General features: G+C 42.0%; 1 protein-coding gene across 1 annotated transcript; it reads right to left on the bottom strand.

The window, feature by feature from the left end:
- Nucleotides 1–33: 33 nt before the first annotated feature.
- LOC123726700 (GTPase IMAP family member 8) lies at nucleotides 34–12,465 on the bottom strand. Its single transcript, XM_045694348.2, has 3 exons — nucleotides 11,754–12,465; nucleotides 1,813–2,517; nucleotides 34–38 (listed from the first exon to the last, which is right to left on the bottom strand). The coding sequence occupies exons 1-3, from the start codon at nucleotides 12,463–12,465 to the stop codon at nucleotides 34–36; spliced, it is 1,422 nt and encodes a 473-aa protein (XP_045550304.2).
- Nucleotides 12,466–17,848: the final 5,383 nt, after the last annotated feature.

Below are 17,848 nucleotides of genomic sequence, written 5' to 3'. Positions count from 1 at the left end.
TTTCAAAACACATTGCGATCCATTTTAACACAGCTAATCTACAGAGAAGTTTCAAAAATGGGGTTACTCGCATTAACTTAAAAATAATGTCAGCGGATGATGCATGTTCAGTGACTTCAGAAAATATTCACATCACCTTTTTTTTTACAGCCTGAATGTAACATGTATTAAATTGAGATGTATTGTCTGTACTGATCTTTAAAATATATTTAACTAGGCAAGTCAGTTAAGAACAAATATTTATTTACAATGACGGCCTACCCTGGCCTAACCCAGATGACACTGGGCCAATTGTGCTGGGTCACAGCCGGTTGTGACACAGCCTGGAATTGAACCAGGGTCTGTAGTGACACCTCTAGCACTGAGATGCAAGATCTACACATAGACATACATTTTTACAAATTCATTAAAAATGAAAAGCTGAAATGTCTTCAGTCAAAAATTATTCAACCACTTTATGGCAAGTCATAAATAAGTTCACGAGTAAGAAAATGTGCTTAAGTCACATAATAAGTTGCATGGACTCACTGTGTGCAAAAATAGTGGTTGACATTATTTTTTTATGACTACCCCATCTCTGTACCCCACATACACAATTATCTGTAAGGTTCTTCAATTGAGTAGTGAATTCATGCACAGATTTAAAGACCAGGGAGGTTTTCCAATGCCTCACAAAAAAGGGCACTGATTGGTAGATAAAAAAAACAATATATATATATATATATAAATAAATGAGCTGACACTGAATATCCCTTTGAGCATGAAGTTAGGCTTTAGATGGTGTATCAATACACCCGGTCAATACAAAGATATAGGTCTTTCCTAACTCAGTTGCCAGAGAGGAAGGCAACTGCTCAGGAATTTCACCATAAGGTCAATGGTGATTTTAAAACAGTTGCAGAGTTTAATGGCTGTGATAAGAGAAAACTGAGAATGAATCAACAACATTGTAGTTACTCCAAAATATTGAGTTAAATAATGGAGTGAATAGAAGGAAGCCTGTACAGAATAAAACATATTCCAAAACATTGCATCCTGTTTGCAAGACACTAAAGCAATACTGCAAAACATTTTGCAAAGGAATTAACATTTTGTCCTGAATACAAAGTGTTATGTTTGGGGCAAATCCAACACAACACATCACTGCGTACCACTCTCCATATTTTCAAGCATGGTGGTGGCTGCATTATGTTATGGGTATGCTTGTCATCGGCAAGGACTGGGGAGTTTTTCAGGATAAAAAGAAAACAGAATGTAGCTAAGCACAGGCAAAATCCTAGAGGAAAACCTGGTTCAGTCTGCTTTCCAACAGACACTGGGAGACAAATTCACCTTTCAGGAGAACAATAACCCTAAAACACAAGGCCACAAGACCTAAAACACCACTCCATACACTGGAGTTACTTACCAAGACGACAGTGAATGTTCCTGAGTTTCCTATTTACAGTTTTGACTTAAATTTTCATTAAAACCTATGGCAAGAATATGGTTGTCTAGCAATGATCCACAACAAACTTCACAGAGCTTGAATCATTTTAAAAAGAATAATGGGCAATATTGCACAATCCAGGTGTGCAAAGCTCTTAGACATACCCAAAAAGACTCACTGCTGTAAGGTGTTTCTAATTACAATTAAATCCATTTTAATTTTAATCCCACAAATTTGGAAAAAGTCATGGAGAGTGAGTCCATCTATAATTAGGAAAACATGTGTCCTCCTGAGAATTAAAAATTATACTGTCAATGACAATTGTCTGGTGCTTTTATACCTGCCAAGCAGTTTGAAAAATAAACCATGAACAGAAAACTCACCTATAAATGTTCTATGGATCTCTCTCTGTTTCTTCACCCTCATGCACAGCTGTTTAGCTTTGTCTTCCTTTTTTCTCCTCCAAACTTCTATCTTCTCTAGTAGCTCCCTCTTTATCTCAAAATGTCCTCCTCTGTTTCCTGCCACCGTCTCCTCTATCTTCTCCAGCAGCTCTGTGACCTGAGTGACATCCCCTCTGTTCTCATTGTTGAGGACATGATACCTGTTTCCACATTTCTCAACAAGCCACTGGAGGGCCTCCCCACTCTCAATGTGCTGCTCAATGGTTGTGTCTCCCAGACAGTCCCCACAGGTAAACAGCACTATAGTGTGACTCCAGACTGTCTCACTGAGAAGGGTCAAGTGTTCCTCTACTGCTCTTCTGTCTTCCTCAGTGTATAAAAACCCCACCGATATGACAAGGAGGAAAGTGTGGGGTCCTGGGGGACACAGAGACACACTAAGCAAAATCTCCTGTTTAACCAGCTCAGGAGTCCTCTCTACAGGAAGATTCTTCCACCAGCCAGGAGTGTCGACCACAGTGACCTGCCTCCCTGCTACTTCTCCCTGTCTCTTCACACACTGAGCAGTTGTCTTCAGATCAAACTCCTCTCTGCCCAGTATGGTGTTTCCTGCTGAACTCTTCCCAGATCCTCCTCTGTACCCCAGCAGCACAATCCTTAACTCTGAGAGATGGAGGGAGTCACCTGACAGAGAGAGAGAGCGGGAGAGATTATTTTCCCCAGTTCACAATGAAAGAGGTACATTTTTACTCTGTATATAGTGTGTCCATTATAATATTCCTCATATGCCATTGTAACATGGAGGATTTAACCACAAATAAAGATTCTTGTAGCCGATACTACATCACCTTTTCATAGGTGAGGTCCTCGGAACTAAACTAACAATGCGCAGGTTATTTACATCAAGGAGTGGAGCATGGGAATGATCTGTCAGATATCAGATACCAAAATACATTTTCTTTACGTCAAGGAGTAGAGCTTGGGAATGATCAGCCGGATATCAAAATACATTTTCTTTACATCAAGGAGTGGAGCTTGGGAATGATCCGCCAGATATCAGATACCAAAATACATTTTCTTTACATCAAGGAGTGGAGCTTGGGAATGATCAGTCAGATATCAGATACCAAAATACATTTTCTTTACATCAAGGAGTGGAGCATGGGAATGATCCACCAGATATCAGATACCAAAATAAATGGTATTTTCTATAAGAGATATCAGGTACATTCGAAGACATCTTCAGCTCCAAGCACTCTGAACAATCACTTCTGACAACAAGCACAACATGGTTACATCATCTCAGTTTTGTCATTAACACAAGTCCTCATAATCACATCAAGGTATCACATAATATTCACATTCCTATCATCTCTGGCCAATAAAGCCATACCCATCAAATAATACTGAGGAAAGCATGCCAAGGGAGGAGTACAGCTACCAGTGGAGAGGAACCTCTTGCCATAGACTCTTACGATTCAGCTCCAGTCGAATTGGGATTATGCCACGGCCACTGCTCCCATCCTCTCAAGGCCTGCCAGCCTGTACACTTGTAAGGGGATCCACTGAATTAATGACAGTGACACATTCAATACCGCATTGGACACTCTTGCCTGCATCTAGGGTGTAATCATTAGTCCAACAGTTGTAAAGAAGAGTTTCTATTGGACAAATGAAGGTATGTTTATCCCTATTTCATTCCGTTTGCTTCATTTAAGAAAAGTTTTTCAACAGATACAGTTCACTTTCATAGCAGCCACAAACAAACAGCATGATCACTTTGCTCGTTGTATAATTCCTTCTCGTATCTATACACTCTCCTCCTCTCACCTTTTCCCTTCGCTTGTGGACGTTAGTGCACAACACATCATCTGTCTGTGATTAGGTGAAAAAACCTTTCCAAGCCAAACCTTCATATCATAACCGCTACACACAGCCTACATCATTGTCACCATATTAGCTAACGTCATAGTCATCATAGCTACTAGAACTAACACGTTAGTAAACCCGCTCCAAATATGCAGTACAGTATACAGTCAGCAAGCAATAAATTAATAAAATCAAAATCTTACCTTGACTTGGAAGAGTTCCAGTGTTGGATAGCCACACTTAGCTAGCTAACATAGCATCCCTCTCTGTTCAAGCTGGTTGTATGAGTAGGCTAAACTAGCTAGCTGCATTCGCTAGCTAAGTAAGAGAAAGTGCCCATGTTGATTTTGTCTATCCCCACCAGACAAGTTCATGACATGCAGGTTAAAATACCAAACCAACTGTGAACCAACTATATTAATTTGGGGACAGGTCAAAACACACATGAAACATTCATGGACATTTAGCTAGCTTACTATTGCTAGCTAATTTTCTATTTTACCTGAAATGGATATGGTATTTTTTTGCTGGATCTTTGTAGAATTTTGACCCTTTTTGAGTCCTACAAAATCGTATGTTCTCTACTTCTGACAATTAAACCACAGATAAAAGAGGAAACCTAGTTCGTTTTTGGTTTAATCTCTCCTCGTTCATGCATCTTCTTCTTCTTTTTCTTATGTGGGTTTTATATGGTGTTGGCAACCAAATTTAAGTGGATTTCCACCACCTACTTGACTGGAGTATCATGACACAAGGCGAGACCCAGATGCAGACACAGGAGGCAGATGGTTGGAGTCTTACAATATTTATTCATCCAATAGGGGAAGGCAAGAGAATGGTCATGGACAGGCAAAAGGGTCAAAACCAGTTCAGAGCCCAAAAGGTACCAAAGGGCAGGCAGAATCAAGGTCAGGGCAGGTAGGATGATCAGGCAGGCGGGAAAGTAGTCCAGAGTCAGGCAGGGGTCAAAATCAAGAAGACTATCAAAAAGAGAATAGCAAAAGGAGTAGTGTAAAAACACGCTGGTTGACTTGACTAACATACAAGATGAACTGGCACAGAGAGACAGGAAACAGGAAAATAAGTGACACCTGGAGGGGGTGGAGACAATAACAGGAACAGGTGAAACAGATCAGGGCGTGACAGGAGTGTGGACCTTGTTCATCTTTCAATCACCTATGTGGGTTAGTATGCTCTTAAAAACGAAATTAGTAGATGGGAGTGGCAGGACATGCAGCGCGTCAAGTGTCTTAAATAGAACCAATAATCTATTTTAGCGCCTAGCTACGCAGACACCCATTGATGCGTGCGAGCAGTTTGGATGAAATGACATGAAATGAATGTACATACATTTTGCAGCGCTTGGACATGCAATGCGGGCGATTTGGTCAGCATGTTACATATCGGAGCATGAGGTCTGATGCCAACAGGCTCAGAAACCGTTTCTATCTACAAGCCATCAGACTGCTGAACATTTGAACTGTACTGACTGCCTGCTCTGATACGCCACACCTATGAACACATTGCAGCTGCTGCTAACCGGATTCGTATTATACTGCTCTTTTTATACCCTTGCCCCCATCCCCCTCTTCCCCAATACACATGTAAATATTGGACTATAAATTGTGTCTTCCTGTATTATATTTAGGCCAAAAAATGTATTTTATTCTATTGCCATTTACTTTATGGTCGTATTCTTATTTTTTGCTGTTTCTTATTGTTGTTGCATTGTTGAGAAGGAACCTGCAAGTTAGCATTTTGTGGGCAATGTATGGGTTTCTCTATAAACTAGGGTACCAGTGAGGATTTCCTACAAACTGGACAACTTGTTACAGCTGATAGGTCCTTGATAATAATCAGCAAAATGTTTTCCTTGTCATTACATTAAGATATAAGGGGGGACCATAGTGGGTTCAATAACATTTACGAGTTGATTTTAAACCGATGTTTAACCCTTTATCATGGTTTTTGTCTTGACGGATTTGTCCAAAATCATGTCACATAAAACATTACTTTTCTGTCCTTGCATTTATAGCAGTGTAAGTTGTTATTATATCATATATTAAGCAATAATTAGTTCAATTAGATTTGAACCCTGTAAAAATCCTGGATATAGTTTGTGTACAGTTTTCTGTACAGAGATCTCAGAAATGCAGTGTAACTACCTACATTTTTTGTCTCCTTATATTACGGGGTGAATAAGGAAACAGGGTTTTATGGGCACACCAATCCAAAATGACGTATGCGATTGCGAAATCGAATTATTCTAACCGAAAGAAACACCATACTTTGATACTTAAAACCTAAATTGATACTGTCATTAATGTGGATGCTGATTTGGTGTCCAGTTGATTAGTTACTCCGTGATATTTTTACACATCATAATATGATCCAGGAAGGAATTGTTCAAATGACAGTCAGGTGACAGCTGTTGTGATAGTGCATGCAATGCAACAACAGTCCAAGTGCTAGAAAAAAAGATGTTAGCCAGGAATGTCCAGAATATTTTGGTGTTTCATTCGTTACTCCAGTGAAGATAGTTGTGCCTGGATCCACGTTGGATCTAATATCCCTAGCAAATTGATGTTGATCATCTGTTGTCATCTGCTTGATCTGCCTTTATGATGGCTTGGTAGACAATGGAAAGGGGTGGGTACAGATAAAGAGCGGGAAAGACAGAATGGACCAACTATATACAGTTGATAACTATGCTCATGGAAATGCTAATACTTTGCACATGAACGGCTTCTTATTCGAAAATAATTGCAATGTACATATTTACGCTTGTATGTCATGTCGTCTCTCTCTGTTGAAATCGCCCGGTCCATTTTCTGTGGAGAGTAATTCATCAGAAGTCTCTGGTAGTGTTCCCCAGAAGTCACAATGTCTTTTGTAGCTGGAGTTTCTCAGATTTCTCGGAGTGTCTGTTATAATTGATGGTCGTTTGGACGAGTTTCCTAGACTATTTTACATATACAGCTGCAGACTGTGAATGTGTAGTCTTTAGTTTTGTAGATTTCTTAACCATTTGTAACGTATTCAGCTGGCACTGCACGTAACTGGTCTATAGAGTGGTAGCCATTTAAATTGCCAATAATTTCAACATGTAGCTACAGCTCCATGCTCTCTGGTCTATAGAGATTTTCTTCTTCTCTGTTGAAAGCTTCAGAGTGTCTAACCATTTTGTACCTTCCAACTCACGCTGTCAGTCCCGCTGGTCTAATGTTCATTTCGCTATAAGTGGGTTTTATGCACTCTGGGAAAAGGGGGCATTCCATGACACCGACATAGTGTTTGTGCTCACGTGGGTGTGGTCACTGACTGGTTAAGACTTTATATGCAAAACAGTTCTCTCATTTAGAAGGCTAACATCACATTTCATCTTCTCACAAATAGCGGAGATTGGAGTATCTGTCCATAGGACCACTTTAAGCCGTACACTCCACAGAGCTGGGCTTTATGGAAGAGTGGCCAGAAAAAAGCCATTGCCTAAAAAAAAAAAAAAAAGCAAACACGTTTGACACTCTGGTCAGATGAGACTAAAATGTAGCTTTTTGACCATCAAGGAAAATGCTATGTCTGGCACAAACCCAACACCTCTCATCACCCCGAGAACACTATCACCACAGTGAAGCATGGTGGTGGCAGCATCATGCTGTGGGGATGTTTTCATTGGCAGGGACTGGGAAACTGGTCAGAATTGAAGGAATGATGGATGGCGCTAAATACAGGAAAATTCTTGAGGGAAACCTGTTTCAGTTTTCCAGAGATTTGAGACTGGAACAGAGGTTCACCTTCCAGCAGGACAATGACCCTAAGCATACTGCTAAAGCAACACTCGAATGGTTTAAGGGGAAACATTTACATGTCTTGGAATGGCCTAGTCAAAGCCCAGACCTCAATCCAATTGAGAATCTGTGGTATGACTTAAAGATTGCTGTACACCAGCGGAACCCATCCAACTGGAAGGAGCTGGAGCAGTTTTGCCTTGAAGAATGGGCAAAAATCCCAGTGGCTAGATGTGCCAAGCTTATAGAGACAAATTTGCTGTAATTGCTGCAAAAGGTGGCTCTACAAAGTATTGACTTTTGGGGGGGGGGGGGGGGGGTGAATAGTTATGCACGGTCAAGTTTTCTGTTTTGTCTTATTTCTTGTTTGTTTCACACACCCCAAAATATTTTGCATCTTCAAAGTGGTAGGCATGTTGTGTAAATCAAATGATACAAACCCCCCAAAAAATCTATTTTAATTCCAGGTTGTAAAGCAACAAAATAGGAAGAATGCCAAGGGGGGTGAATACTTTCGCAAGGCACTGTGGTATGCAGTGGCGAAATGTGACTATGCCTTCAGATGGACCAGAAATCTTCCAACATATTGTATCAAACAAGAAAATAACGGAAACCATATCATCACTTAATGCGCCCAACATATATTTTGTATTCAGACCATTCTAGCTCTAGTGAAGTAATTACAATTTATTAAAACCTCTTCAACGTCTCGTCCCGTCAGCGGGATCAAAATCCAGCAAAAAATCATATCGCCATTAGCATAACAAACAAATATATATTTTTTTTTTTCAAATTATCGTTTTATAGATACACCTCTCCTGAATCGACCCACGTCGTCCGATTTCAAAAAGGTTTTACAGGAAAAGTAAATCATTAGATTATGTTAGAGGAGTCCATCGTAAAAAGCAGCAACATAGCCATTTTCCGACCAACCACATGCATCACAAATAACCAAAAAACAGCTAAATGCAGCACTAACCTTTTACAAACTTCATCAGATGACACACCTAGGACATCATGTTACACAATGCATGCATTCTTTTGTTCAATAAAGTTCATATTTATATATGAAAACAGCATTTTACATCGCGTCTGACGTTGACTAACTATTTTCCCGTCAAAAGCATCCGATGAAACAGTGCTACAATTTACTGAATTACTATTCGAAAACATGTTTAAAATGTAATATTGTCATTCTAAGATTTATAGATGAATATCTCTTGAAAGCACCTGTCATACCAGATTTAAAAATAACTTTACTGGGTAATCACACTTAGCGATAAAAGGGATGCGATACTCAGAAAATGAGCTAGTAAATACAGCTCGGCGCCATCTTGGAACAATCGCATATCACATCTAATGTTGTATAATATTGTCAATAATCCCTTACCTTTAGTTGTCTTCATCAGAAAGCACTTCCAGGAATCCCAGGTCCACAACAGATGTATTTTTGGTCGAAAAAGTCCATCCTTTATGTTCCATTAGCTTGCTGTTGTTAGCGAGTCCGAAGGGTGTATCCAACTACTCTGCCGTGCGCGCCACAGCAGTTTCGAAATAATCCTTTTTTTTCACATTTAGGTTCGTTCAAACATGTCAAACGTTATATAACATAAATCTTCAGGGCCTGTTTCAACAAGAGAGCCAATAAGATTCGAGGGGGATGATTTCATTGTGTTTCAAAACGTTTCCAAAGGTGGGGGTAGACAGGGCCGCTGGCGTCATAATGGTGATGGCCCTCCCGCTGTGACCAATTTCCAACGCGTCTCATTCACTGAGTTTCGACAGTAGAAGGCTCAAAACACTTTGTAAAGACTGGCGACATCTTGTGGAAGCAATAGGAAGTGCTCAATAAACGATATCTCACGGTGTGAATAATAGGCGACGACGTGAAGTTGAGTCCACAATTCAGAATTCCACTTCCTGGTTCAATCGGTCTCGGGGTTTTGACTGCCATATGAGTTCTGTTATACTCACAGACACCATTCAAACAGTTTTAGAAACTTTAGGGTGTTTTCTATCCACAGGTATTAATTATATGCATATCCTAGCTTCTGAGTCTGATTAGTAGGCCGTTGAAAATGGGCACGAATTCTTTCCAAAATGCGCTGTGGCGCCCCCTATCCTAGGGTAACGTCAAGAGGTTAAAATGACAAATTCTGCACTGGGTCTTTAAGCAAATTATCCCAATTCCAGTGCAGTAGAAGCTTGGGACTAGTTCATGTTGAACATGGATTAAAACAAAGTAGCATTGCATAGATCTAAAAGCTGTAAGGTATTTTACATTAACTTTTATATTAGACCTGGCTGAGATGTTGTTTTTGTCTTAGAATACTGTTTATTTTGTATTTTCTTCCCCTATAATGAAAACATATTATAGGCTACATACAACCCAATGGAATGTGTTGTAAATTGAAAGATCTTTAAACAATTTCTAATGAGCGTTACTGAAGTGGCACCAGTGCATTGGGAAAGTATTCAGAGCCCTTGACTTCAGTATTCAGAGCCCTTGTTCCACATTTTGTTACGTTGCAGCCTTATTCTAAAATTGATTAAACATTTTCTTTTCTCATCAATCTACACACAATACCCCATACAGACAAAGCGAAAACAGGTTTTTAGGAATTTTTGTAAATGTATTAAACATTATAAACAGAAACACCTTATTTACATAAGTATTCAGACCCTTTGCTATGAGACTCGAAATTGAGCTCAGGTGCATCCTGTTTCCATTGATCGTGCTTGAGATGTTTCTACAACTTGACTGAAGTCCACCTGTGGTAAATTCAATTGGTTGGACATGATTTGGAAAGGCACATACCTGTCTCTATGAGGTCCCACAGTTGACAGTGCATGTTAGAGCAAAAACCATGCCATGAGGTCGAAGGAATTGTCCGTAGAGCTCCGAGACAGGATTGTGTCGAAGCACAGATCTGGGGAAAGGTACCAAACATTTCTGCAGCATTGAAGGTCCCCAAGAACACAGTGGCCTCCATCATTCTTAAATGGAAGAAGTTTGGAACCACCAATACTCTACCTAGAGCTGGCCGCCCGGCCAAACTAAGCAATCGTGCAAGAAGGGCCTTGGTCAGGTAGGTGACCAAGAACCCGATGGACACTATGACAGAGCCTCAGAGTTCCTCTGTGGAGATGGGAGAACCTTCCAGAAGGACAACCATCTCTGCAGCACTCCACCAATCAGGCCTTTGTGGTAGAATGGCCACAGTAAAAAGACACATGACAGCCAGCTTGGAGTTTGCCAAAAGGCACCTAAACGACTCTCAGACCGTGAGAAACAAGATTTTTTGGTCTGATGAAACCAAGATTGAACTCTTTGGCCTGAATGCCAAGCGTCACATCTGGAGGAAACCTGGCACCATCCCTACGGTGACGCATGGTTGTGGCAGCATCATGCTGTGGAGATATTTTTCAGCTGCAGGGACCAGGAAACTAGTCAGGATCGAGGGAAAGATGAACGGAGCAAAGTACAGAGAGATCCTTGATGAAAACCCACTTCAGAGCGCTCAGGACCACCTTCCAACAGGATAAAACCCTAAGCACAGAGAAAATACAATGCAGGAGTGTCTTCGGGACAAGACTCTGAATGTCCTTGACCGGCTCAGCCAGAGCCCAGACTTGACTTGGACCCGAACGAACATCTCTAGAGACCTGAAATTAGCTGTGCAGCGACACTCCCCATTCAACCTGGCAGAGCTTGAGAGGATCTGCAGAAAAGAATGGGAGAAACTCCCCAAATACAGGTATGCCAAGCTTGTAGCGCCATACCCAAGAAGACTCGAGGCTGTAATCAGTGCCAAAGGTGCTTGAATAAAGTACTGATTAAAGGGTCTGAATACTTATGTAAATGTATATTTTAGTTTCTGCTTTGTCATTATAGGGTATTGTGTGTAGATTGATGAGGGAAAAAAACTATTTAATCAATATTAGAATAAGGCTGTAACATAACAAAATGTGGAAAACGTCAAGGGGTCTGAATACATTCCGAATGCATTGTATAATGTAGGAGCTATTCTGAACGTTTCAAACCCAATCAAATTAATTTTGCCCTTAGAGCAGATCTGCCCTGAGAACAGTTTTGACTTAGTAAAACTGCAATAAGCTACCAATCGCAGACTGTAGCTTTAGTAACCCCATACTGTATTATAACTTAGGTCACTGTACCTGGTGTCTACCAGATGCCATCAGTAGAATAATTCAAAGACCCTGAGCAGAGACAAAAAAAATATAAAAATTAAATAATCTCACCCATTAGCGATCTGAGGGTCTTTCTCTGTTCCTGAACCTTCATCAGTCTCTGTTTTGCTCTCTCGTCCTCTGCTTTCCTTTTCTCTTCTATCTCCAGTAGTATCTCTCCCTTTATCTCATAACGTCCTCCTCTGTTTCCTGCCACCGTCTCCTCTATGTTATTCAGCAGCTCTGTGATCTGCATGCCGTCACCCCTGTTTTTATTGTTGAAGACGTGATACCTGTTTCCACATTTCTCAACAAGCCACTGGAGGGCCTCCCCTTGTCTCTCAATATGCTGCTCAATGGTTGTGTCTCCTAGAAAGTCCCCATGGGTGAACAGCACTATTGTATGACTCCAGACTTTCTCACTGAGAAGTTCCATGTGTTCCTCTACTGCTCTTCTGTATTCCTCAGTGAATGAGTCATCCACATCTATGACAAGGAGGAAGGTATGGGGTCCTGGGGGACACAGAGAAACACTGAGCACAATCTCCTGTTTAACCAGCTCAGGAGTCCTCTCTACAGGTTGATAAGCCCACCAGCCTGGAGTGTCGACTACAGTGACCTGCCTCCCTGATACTTCTCCCTGTTTCTTCACACACTGAGCAGCTGTCCTCAGGTCAAACTCCTCTCTGCCCAGGATGGTGTTTCCTGATGAAGTCTTCCCAGCTACTCTGTATCCCAGCAGCACAATCCTCAGCTCTGAGAGATGGAGGTAGTCACCTGGCATTATGGAATACAAAAACCATTAAATAAGCTGAAGCACAATGAAATCATACAGCGTTCATCACAAAACATTTTGGCCCACGACCCCATTTTGATATCTGAAAATTCTCGTGACCCCAACCATGTGAAAAAAAATTATGTAATTAACAGCCAATGTTTACTTTTTTAATTGGGGCTATGGCAGTCAATTTCAAAACCTTCTAACAGTATTTCTGATTGTATTCTCAATCACCTCTACCTTACCTGACACCCTAGACCCTCTTCAATTTGCTCACCACCCAAATAGATCCACAGACAATAAAATTGCCATGGTACTGCACATGCCCTATTCCATCTGAACAAGAGGAATACCTATGTAAGAATGCTTTTCAGTGACTATAGCTCAGCGTTCAACACCATAAAACCCTCCAAGCTCATCATTAAGCTCGAGGCCCTGGGTCTGAACCCCGGGATATGCAACTGGGTCCTGGACTTCCTGACAAGCCACTCCCAGGTGGTGAAGGTAGGAAACAATACCTCCACTTCGCTGATCCTCAACACAGGGGCCCCACAAGGGTGCGTGCTCAGCCCCTCCTGTACTTCCTGTTCACCCGTGACTATGTGGCCATGCACGCCTCCAACTCAATCATGAAGTTTGCAGACGACAACAGTAGTAGGCCTGATTACCAACAGTGATGAGACAGCCTACAGGGAGGAGGTGAGGGCCCTGGGAGAGCGGTGTCAGGAAAATAACCTCTCACTCAACGTCAACAAAACAAAGGAGCTGATCGTGGACTTCAGGAAACAACAGAGGGAGCACGCCCCTATCCACATGGACGGGACCACAGTGGAGAAGGTTGAAAGCTTCAAGTTCCTCGGCGTCCACATCACTGATGATCTGAAATGGTCCACCTACACAGACAGTGTGGTGAAGAAGGCACAACAGCGCCTCTTCAACCTCAGGAGGCTGAAGAAATTTGGCTTGGCCCCAAAAACCCTCACAGACTTTTACAGATGCATAGTTGAGAGCATCGTGTTGTGCTGTATCACCACCTGGTATGTCAACTGCAGTGCCCGCCACCGCAGGGCTCTCCAGAGGGTGGTGTGGTCTGCCCAACGCATCACTGGGGGCAAACTACCTGCTCTCCAGGACACCTACAGCACCCGATGTCACAGAAAGGCCAAAAAGATCATCAAGGACATTAACCACCCGAGCCACAGCCTGTTCACCCCGTTATCATCCAGAAGGTGAGGTCAGTACGGGTGCATCAAAGCTGGGATGAGAGACTGAAAAACAGCTTCTATCTTAAGTTAATCAGACTGTTAAATAGCCATCACTAGCCGGCTTCCACCCAGTTACGCAACCCTGCACCTTAGAGGCTGCTGCCCTATATACAGTTGAAGTCAGAAGTTTACATACACTTTGGTTGGAGTCATTAAAACTCGTATTTCAACCACAATTTTGGCAAGTCGGATAGGACATCTACTTTGTGCATGACACAAGTAATTTTACCAACAATTGTTTACAGACAGATTATTTCACTTATAATTCACTGTATCACAATTCCAGTGGTCAGAAGTTTACATACACTAAGTTGACTGTGCCATTAAATAGCTTGGAAAATTCCAGAAAAAGATGTCATGGCTTTAGAAGCTTCTGATAGGCTAATTGACATCATTTGAGTTAATTGGAGGTGTACCTGTGGATGTATTTCAAGGCCTATCTTAAAACTCAGTGCCTCTTTGCTTGACATCATGGGAAAATCTAAACACATGAGCCAAGACCTCAGAAAAAAGATTGTAGACCTCCACAAACCTGGTTCATCCTTGGGAGCAATTTCCAAACGCCTGAAGGTACCACGTTCATCTGTACAGACAATAGTACACAAGTATAAACACCATGGGACCACGCAGCCGGCATACCGCTCAGGAAGGAGACGCGTTCTGTCTCCTAGAGATTAACATACTTTGGTGCAAAAAGTGCAAATCAATCCCAGAACAACAGCAAAGGACCTTGTGAAGATGCTGGAGGAAACAGGTACAAAAGTATCTATATACACAGTAAAACGAGTCCTATATCGACATAACCTGAAAGGCTGCTCAGCAAGGAAGAAGCCACTTCTCCAAAACCGCCCTGAAAAAGCCAGACTACGGTTTGCAACTGCACATGGAAACAAAGATCATACTTTTTGTAGAAATGTCCTCTGGTCTGATGAAACAAAAATAGAACTGTTTGGCCATAATGACCATCGTTATGTTTGGAGGAGAAAGGGGAAGGCTTGCAAGCCAAAGAACACCATCCCAACTGTGAAGCACAGGGTGTGGCAGCATCATGTTGTGGGGGTGCTTTGCTGCCGGAGGGCTGGTGCACTTCACAAAATAGATGGCATCATGTGAAAGGAAAAGTATGTGGATATATTGAAGCAACATCTCAAGACATCAGTCAGATAGTTAAAGCTTGATCGCAAATGGGTCTTCTAAGTGGACAATGACCCCAAGCATACTTCCAAAATTGGAGCAAAATTACTTAAGGACAACAAAGTCAAGGTATTGGAGTAGCCATCACAAAGCCCTGACCTCAATCCTATAGAAAATTTGTGGGCAGAACTGAAAAAGCGTGTGCGAGCAAGGAGGCCTACAAACCTGACTCATTTACACCAGCTCGGTCAGGAGGAATGGGCCAAAATTCACCCAACTTATTGTGGGAAGCTTGTGCAAGGCTACCCGAACCGTTTGACCCATGTTAAACAATTTAAAGGCAATGCTACCAAATACTAATTGAGTGTATGTACACTTCTGACCCACTGGGAATGTGATGAAAGAAATATAAGCTGAAATAAATCATTCTCTCTACTATTATTCTGACATTTCACATTCTTAAAATAAAGTGGTGATCCTAACTGACCTAAGACAGGGAATTTTTACTAGGATTAAATGTCAGGAATTGTGAAAAACTGAGTTGAAATGTGTTTGGCTAAGGTGTATGTAAACTTCCGACTTCAACTGTACATAGACTTGGAATCACTGGCCACTTTAATAATGGAACACTAGTCACTTTAATAATGTTTAAATAATGTTTACATACTGCTTCACTCATTTCATATGTATATACTGTATTATATTCTACTGTATTTTAATCAATGCCACCCCGACATTGCGCGATCTAATATTGATATATTTCTTAATTCCATTATTTTCGATTCAGATCAAATCAAATTGTACTTGTCACATGTGCCGAATACAACAGGTGAAATGCTTACTTACAAGCCCTTACAAACAACGCAGTTTTAAGAAAATACCTAAAAAAAGTATGAAATAAGAATAACAAATAATTAAAAAGCAGCAGTAAATAACAATAGCGGGGCTATATACAGGGGGTACCGGTACATAGTCAATGTGCGGGGGCACCGGTGTCGAGGTAATTGAGGTAATATGTACATGTAGGTAGAGTTATTAAAGTGACTATGATAATATCAACAGAGAGTAGCAGCAGCGTAGAAGAGGGGGAGAGAGCAATGCAAATAGTCTGGGTAGCCATTTGATTAGATGTTTAGGAGTCTTATGGCTTGGGGGTAGAATCTGTTTAGAAGCCTCTTCGACCTAGACTTTGTGCTCCGGTACACAGCTTGCAATGTGGTAGCAGAGAGAACAGTCTATGACTAGGGTGGGTGGAGTCTTTGACAATTTTTAGGGCCTTCCTCTGACACCACCTGGTATAGAGGTCCTGGTATAGAGGTATGCTCTGGTTTGAGTCGCGTTGTACAAACTGGCTAGAGCTATCCGAGCTAGAGGTTAGCTGATGACCGCTAGCAGTGGTTAGCTGACTAGTAGCTAGTAGCTAGTGAGCTGGCTAGCGTCTGTTGGGGGATTCCGAATACGAGGTGAATAATGCTTTCGAAAAAAAACCAGATCCGCACCACATTGGGTGAGGCGGGTTGCAGGAGAGTGTTTTGAAGTTGAGTTTTAGAAAAAATATAAAAAAGATATGCGAAGAAAAGATTAAAAAATATATATACACGGGACACAACAAGACGAGGACCAAAGACGTTTGACTGCTACCCCATCTTGGATGACTGTGTGGCGGTAATGACTGCAAACTTAATCTGCAAACTTAATGATGGTGTTGGAGTCGTGCCTGGCCATGCAGTCATGAGGGAACAGGGAGTACAGGAAGGGACTGAGCACACACCCCTGAGGGGCCCCCGTGTTGAGGATTATCGTGGCGGATGTGTTGTTACCTATCTTTACCACCTGATGGCGGCCCGTCAGGAAGTCCAGGATCCAGTTGCAGAGGGAGGTGTTTAGTTCCAGGATCCTGAGCTTATTGATGAGCTTTGAGGGCACTATGGTGTTGAACACTGAGCTGTAGTCAATGAATAGCATTCTCACATAAGTGTTCCTTTTGTCCAGGTGTGAAAGGGCAGTGTGGAGTGCAATAGAGATTGCATCATCTGTGGATCTGTTGGGGCGGTATGCAAATTGGGGGGGGGTCTAGGGTTTCTGGAATAATGGTGTTGATGTGAGCCATGACCAGCCTTTCAAAGCATTTCCTGGCTACAGACGTGAGTGCTACGGGTCGGTAGTCATTTAGGTAGGTTACATTAGTGTTCTTGGGCACAGGGTGGTCTGCTTGAAACCTGTTGGTATTACAGACTCATACAGTGAGAGGTTGAAAATGTCAGTGAAGACACTTGCCAGTTGGTCAGCGCATGCTCGGACTACACGTCCTGGAAATCCTTCTGGACCTGCGGCCTTGTGAATATTGACCTGTTTGAAGGTCTTACTCACATTGGCTGCGGAGAGCGTGATCACACAGTCGTTCGGAACAGCTGGTGCTCTCATGCATGTTTCAGTGTTACTTGCCTCGAAACGAGCATAGACGTTATTCAGCTCATCTGGTAGGCTCGTGTCACTGGGCAGCTCTCTGCTGTGCTTCCCTTTGTAGTCTGTAATGGTTTGCAAGCCCTGCCACATCCAACAAGTGTCGGAGCCGGTATAGCACGATTTGATCTTAGTCCTGTATTGATGCTTTTTCTGTTTGATGATTCGTCGGAGAGCATAGCTGTCATGTGTGCTCCCTCTCTGGTCTCTAGGTCACCAGGCTGCTCGTTATGGTGCACACCTGTCACCAGCGTTACGTGCATCTGCGCATAATGACACTCACCTGGACTCCATCACCTCCTTGATTACCTGCCCTTTCTATGTCACTCCCTTTGGTTTTTTCCCCAGTCGTCATTGTTTCTGTTTCTGTGTCATGTTGGTGCGCTGTTCGTGTTTCTTGTTGTGTTTTTAAATGTCACTCCCTTTGGTTTCTTGTTGTGTTTCTTGTTGTGTTTCTTGTTGTAAATGTATTCACTCCCTGAACTTGCTTCCCGACTCTCAGCGAACATCGTTACAATTGCGGGATT

This window comes from Salmo salar, chromosome 01, assembly GCF_965601325.2.
Source record: "Salmo salar chromosome 01, fSalSal1, whole genome shotgun sequence".
NCBI lineage: Eukaryota > Metazoa > Chordata > Actinopteri > Salmoniformes > Salmonidae > Salmo > Salmo salar.
The sequence above is the reverse complement of the archived record's forward strand: the minus strand, read 5'-3'. Positions and strand labels throughout refer to the sequence as shown.